General features: G+C 45.0%; 1 protein-coding gene across 1 annotated transcript in view; it reads right to left on the bottom strand.

Moving 5' to 3' along the window:
- MARCH4 (membrane associated ring-CH-type finger 4) overlaps window positions 1–5,222 on the bottom strand; it is a 132,476-nt gene extending 127,254 nt beyond the window's left edge. The window contains exon 1 of the mRNA XM_027873787.1: window positions 4,621–5,222. Coding sequence (XP_027729588.1) covers window positions 4,621–5,136 — 516 coding nt within the window. The 5' untranslated portion in view covers window positions 5,137–5,222. The remainder of the gene's footprint in view (window positions 1–4,620) is intronic.
- Window positions 5,223–6,524: the final 1,302 nt, after the last annotated feature.

Genomic DNA, 6,524 nt, shown 5'->3' with positions numbered 1-6,524 from the left:
GAGAGAGAGAGAGAGAGAGAGAGAGAGAGAGAGAGAGAGAGCGAGCAGTTGAGAAGGGCTTTTTAGCCAGTCTTCTCAGATGGAGCAGAGCCTAATCTCAAAGCATCACTTATTCTCACAATAACTCTGCCTTTCCTCATCCTGCCTAATATGCTCTCCAGGGCAAGCACTTATGTCTGTGTTTGTGGGCAGTGATGTGGAGAGTGCTGTTTGTATGGAGGAGGAGCTATTCTGATCACTACAGTTTGATCCAATCTCCAACATTTATATTGGAAGCCCTTAGAAGCAAGAGACCCAGTTTCTTGCTTCGTAATCTCCACCAGTACTCAAAGCAGTGTTGTACACATAGAAGGTTATTAAGTGTACATATGGTAGAGGAAAAGATGTCAAACACAAGGTCCGCTCCAAAATACTGCTCAAACCAGATTAAAATATAATTGAGAAATATTCAACAACATAAATAAAAATACAATAAAACATAGATAACATCATATTTTTAAGCTAAGTCAATATGCAGCCACACAGATTTATATGTACCAGGTTAATGGTCTCTATTTCTATTTTAAGTTTGACACCACTGTGATAGAGGATGAATAGGAAACTCAAATACTCAGCCTCTAAGAATGCTTTTTTTGTCTTCTAGGCCTGAGAGTGACCAACAGGTAGATTTCTGCTCCATCTATGGAAAAACTTCCTAACAGAGCTGTCCCAAAGCAGACTGGACTGCCTTAGGAGTTAGTGTTGTGTTCCCCACTCAGGAGGAGGCTAAGTGGTCACCCATCAGAAATGCTATAAAGGGAATTCTGGTCCAGATACATAGTAGACTAGACAATTTTCAACTTCTATTCTCACTCTGAGATTCTGTGATTTTGACTGCTGGACACATGCTGAAAAAGCTAAGATGAAGGATGCCATGTTTTCCATTTCTGCTCTTCGAAGATTTCTCTTTCATAAAATGGGGGTCAATTGATTCCCTTCCTGTCACCCCTCATCCCAAACCTCGCCCTCTGTTGTATAGATACTGCAAAGTTGAAGGGAGATGAAAGCTGGGAAAGGTAGTTTAGAATTCTAAGGAATAGGTTATTAATGTAATTACTACTTCAAGTTGATCCCATTATAACATGGCCTAAATGTTATAACATAGCCTATAACATATCCCTTAAATATAACAAGCAAATGCAGTGACATCCTGAAAATACATTTAATTTAAGCAACAGCAACATAGCCCACAATGTCAAAGGAGGTTCCCCTGTGTTATAGTGACAAGAAGACTAGGCTTGGAGTCAGGATACCTAGGTCCTGAGTTCCACCCTGACACAAGTTGTGTGGCCATGGACAAATCACTCTTTAAGCCTCAGTTTCCTCATCTGTAAAGTGAGATTAATAATACTTGTACTATCTTCCTAGAATCATAGATTTTAGAGATTAAAGGAACCTTTGGAATCATCCAATTCAACTCTTTCATTTTGCAGACAAGAAAACTAAGGCCAGAGAGGGTAAGTAACTAATAATAATAATAACATGACAATTACTAACATTTATATGGTGTTTACTATGTGCCAAGCACTGTGCTAAGTGCTTTACAATTATTATCTCATTTGTAAGAGATTTGTTCAAGGTACCACAGATAACTGTCACAACCTGGATTTCAACATAGGTCTGTGATTTCAAAGACATTGTTTTTACCAATCCATCACAGTAACCTCACTGGCTTTCATGAGGAAAGAGCTTTGAAAAGCTTAAAGAACAAAAACAAATCTGAATTGTTGATTTTGTTGCTTGAACTTTGATGCCACTTTAAAATACTGAGATACAGAAAGAGAAAGTTTCCAGTTTCAGGAAGGCCCTGTAGTAGATTGAATCAATGAGCACTACTGGTATTAGACCCACATTAGATTTCTCCTGGAGCCTCCCAACAAATACTTGGCAGAAGGAAGGAGAAGGAAACATCTTCTCATATCAATGAGAGTAAAACTGAGATCTTAAAAAGTGAGACACCTTACTAAAGGAATGCGAAGAAACAAAGATGATGGCGAGGCCTAGAACCTATATCTTAAATTCCGATCTTGCTACTTTCTAGAGACTTGGCTGCTTTCTGTGGCAGACATAAGCACCTATTCTAACAGGGCTAAGATACCTCAGAGGAGAGGGGGTAACCTATACCACCAGATCCCAAGAGGGCAGAACAAGTGGCTTAGGAGAACTCCTAGAAGGCTGAATGACTCTTTCTCATTACAGAAGAGAAGGATTTGGCCTGAGAGTTCATGATCCTGGTACTAGGACCCACCGAAACTAATCAGCATATGGTCTCCCAGGAGGAAGAGTTTCTCTGCTGTGCATTCAGGAATTGGGGAGAAAGGTGAAGTCTACAAGTAGAGAACTGGGTGGGATTCCTGATTCTTCCTTTGTTGAAAGGCAGTGTGAATAGCGGATAGAGAGCTGGCCTTGGAGACAGAAAGATCTGGGTTCAGGTTCTGCCTCTCACAAACATTGGCTGTGTGACCCTGAGCAAGTCACTTAATCTTTTAGTGTTTTGGACATCTGTCTAATACTGAAAGGGTAGAGAAGGTGCTGGCCTGCATTGGTAGCAGAGGTTTTCTCATCTGGGAGTTCCCTATATCAATGAAATCAAAAATGTCTCTTTCCTTTGGGAGGTGAGAACATTTCTGTTCAAAGCAGAAATGCTTTCATATGGAGCTGCATGGGTACTAGTCTAGACCCCAGTCTCCCAAAGTAATTTCATCTAATTGAGATGTAGCTAAAATATAGCAGTGACTACTACCTCCCAGAATTTTGTTCTGTGACATACCATCCCCATTTCCCAGCACCCATCTCTATGCCCTGGAATCAACACTGGATCATTAAGCATTCTGCAACAGGTTGCCCAGAGTACAAAGTCAGCACCCATCTCAAATTCAGAAAGGGAGCAAGCAATTGAGAGGTATCCTGCCTGCATTAGGTTAAATCTTCTTTTGCTCATCAAACTCTTCACATATCCTGTCTCTACCACAATATAACTACCTAAGAAGTATTTGTCAGTGCCCACCACTCTGCCCCAGCCCTCTTAACCACCACCAAAGTTTCTGCCAACTTCTTACATCCCCTAAGGTTTTCTATCCAAATCACATTTTCTAGCTTTTCTTGTCATACAAGTGTGATCTCCATTCCTTGGAAAGTATAACTTGTGAATTTGCAGAACATTTTCTAATAAATTGAATGCCCAAAGTACCATGGATATGGGACTGGGGAACAGCAGGAAGGGTGTTTATGGGACTTTTCCAATGGTCAGAAGCCCAAATTGGCAACTTTTCATACTCCAAAACACTCTCTCTAACTTTATTCTGTTTTGACCAGTTTTTTTCCTCTTTATCATGCCCTTTATCATGCTCTTTATCATCACTTTCCTTATAGGGATGAATCCAGGTCTCTCTATTAGAATCTTTCATCTGAGAGTTCCCTTGGCAAGAACTGGCACAACTCAGGACTTTGAGGAAACTTATGGCTACTTCCCAGATTCAGGTAGGTTCAGGATTTTAGACAGGTAGTATTTCTAGGAGGAGTAGACCAGGGTGGCAGGACAGAGGAACAAGGAAGCAGGAACTGTGGTCAGAATCCCATCAGTGAGAGTATATATTCCTATTGCCAAAAAACCTCAATGAATGGTCCCCAGACTTTAGAAAGTCTTTCTACCCAAGGTTCACCTCCAATTGGTCTCCTAATATAGGCTGTTCTAAAGCTATTTCTGAACCCATCAGTTTTAGATTCTTCGAAAAGACACCCCTCCATATGGGAGACACCCCTCTCCCATATCTCTCTATCCCGTCTTTCTACCTAGAAAAACTTGAATCTCAGTCTGCAGTCATGGGGGGGGTTGTGGAATACTAGGACTTTTGGAGCAAACTGTATAATTCTTTGTGAGTGTGGGTGTATAATCTATTGTGGGCGTGAGGAGATGGTGCTCTGGAAAACAAGGTATTAAAGCTGGGATGTTCTCAAAATAAAAAGCACAGAATCTATTGAGGAAAGCCAGGGAGGTCTTGGAGAACTTGTGGAGGCAGAAAAAGTTGACTGTGATGTTGGTCTTGAGATATGAGAGAGTATCCCCTGGAGGCAGTCAGATACCCAAAGGAAGTCCTGAAAAAAAATCATTGCTAATAGACTTCCTTACCCTAATATCTTCTGGACTCCTTATCCTTGAGTTTGAGGCTACTGAGGAAGCATTCTGAGTGGGGCTGGGGTTATAACATTGAAAAGGGAATTGTGACAACTAAAATATGTCAGTAACAGCGAAGAAATCTCTTCCAGATTCACTACTCTCCATTCCTTTTCCTCCAAGATGGGTAAGATACCACTAGGATGAGATACTGGTAAGATACTACTAGAGACACAAAAGATTCCATCCCTTGGCCACCTTGGCAAATCTAGAGAGAAGAATCAACCGTTGATGAGTCCTTGAAACTCATAGTGTATTTTTTGGAGTTTTGAAGTGGAGAATATCTGATTGGCCTCTCCAGGGCCCAAGTTAGGGTTCATCTAAAATATATAGGTTAGTAACTATGCATCTTCAACACCCAGAAGAAGATGCCAAGAAGTAAGGTAAGAAAAAGAAAAAGGACTCACCTGTTCAGGGCCCTGGAAGCAGATCCTGCAGAGGGGGGTCCTCATGCCACTGTCCAGGCTGCTGCCAAGTGAATAGCGGTCCTCAGCCTTCCCTTTACAGAAGTCATCTGAGGAGGTGCTGCTGAGCAGGGAGGCAGGTGGCTCCACAACCTGGCCATCCCAGTCGTCCTCTGCAGAGGAGGGTGGCAAGGGTGGTGGAGGTGGCAGAGGAGGGATCTCCCCATTGGTCCCCTCTCGAGGACCTCTCCAGCCTACCCATCCACCAGCACCCAGGGCTGGGAGGGTGTTGTTGTTGGCTGCCAAGCCAGGGGGCTGGGGGTCACCGTGCATGGGCAGCGGGGTCGGCGGTGGGCGCCGAAGCAAGAAGACCTTCAGGTCATTGAAAAGCATGCGACATCGGCACTTGAGGAGACCCTGGTGGCGCAACATCTGGGGAGCCTGGTAATACCCTCCACAGCAGTACCAGCAGCAGCACCACCACCACCACCAGAGGAACCCACTCAGGGGCATTAGCATGTGCCTATGGTAGAGAGAGGGCTGAGCTCCCAACTGGAGTCTTTAGGGATAGGGGGACTGGATGGAGGTGGGGGGACCACAGTGTATTTGTGCTATGGGGTTGAGGGGGAATTTACTTTGTCACTCCCCTCTCTTAAATTTCCTCCAAATCACAAAATGCTAAATACTCCTGAGGGGTGAACTTCCTATGATTTGTTGTCACTAAACCCTCCCCCCACCCCCCACCCCCCCAAAAGAAAAAAAATTGTCTTTATCTTCTTTCTTCCCTCAAACCCAGGGCTTGGTTTGGACAAGAAGGTCTCCTTTCTGTCTTTAAACTGGGGCTGAGTGGGTAGGGTAGGGCAACAGAAGGACTGTGGAGAGGAGTTGAGAAGACTGGGCCTTTAACCCAAAGCCTTTTTAGTTGGGAATTCCTTTGGAGTGGGAGGTAGGGTAGGGGCTGGAGAATTATTCAATTCTCCTCAAAGTCCTAGTAAGGAGTGGAGGTGTCTTTCTTTTGGATTAGAGGGGTTAGGGCAGGAAGAGTTTAAATCAAATAAGGAAATGGACTGAGCTCAACTCAGGGAAAACCTACTCTTGATCAATGGTTATGAGTGTATGTAAAGGGGGTGGACTTTCTTCAGGTAATAAGGAATAGGGCTGGAAGGGGGTGGTGTGTTGGAAGTTTTGAGCCCTAGGTGAAGAGAGTTGGGGAGATTAATCCCAGAAGCACCAGAGAGGCTGGTAGGAGCAGAGTTGAGTTAGGAAGATTTCGGTTATTGAAATAGGGAATTGTGCTTTGCCTCTGCTGCCAAAGAGGTGGAGAGGGTAGGGAAGGCTTTTTAGACAATAAAGATTTTTTTTTTTTTAAGAGAAGATAGGAGGTTGGACAGAGAGACTAGGTGGTGGTGGCTCTTGGGGTGGGGGGGGGGGGGAGAGATTGGAAAGCACGTTTAACTCTTACAGTGCGGGCTCCTTCCTGAGCGTGGAGGTCCCTCCCTAAGGAAAGAGGGAGGTGAGCTTAAGGGGAAGAAAAAAGGGTGTGTGGAAAGAGGGGAGGAGGAAAGAAGGGGTGGGTTACATGATCTCGGCTCCCAGACCACCCTTGCTGTAGCTTGTAAATCCGAGGTCCCCTCGCCTTGGCTCCATTAAAGGCCCCTGCTGGAGGGCAGCGAGGGCAGGGAGAACTGGAGGTTAGGGCTGACCCCTTGCTCTTCTTCCTCTTCTTCCTCCTCCGCCGCCTTCTCCTCTTCGTCGCCGTCCTCCTCCTCTTCCTCCCCACCCTCCTCCTCCTCCTCCTCCTCCTCTTTCTCCTCTGACCGAGTCCGGCGCTGCTGTTGCTGCGGCGGCGGCGGTGGCTGAGGCTGTTGCTGCTTCTCGGCGGCGTCCGGCTGTCTCCGGGTCGGGGG

Source organism: Vombatus ursinus, unplaced genomic scaffold (genome assembly GCF_900497805.2).
Source record: "Vombatus ursinus unplaced genomic scaffold, bare-nosed wombat genome assembly UNPS02014802.1, whole genome shotgun sequence".
NCBI lineage: Eukaryota > Metazoa > Chordata > Mammalia > Diprotodontia > Vombatidae > Vombatus > Vombatus ursinus.
This window is presented reverse-complemented; position numbering and strand designations above follow the sequence as displayed.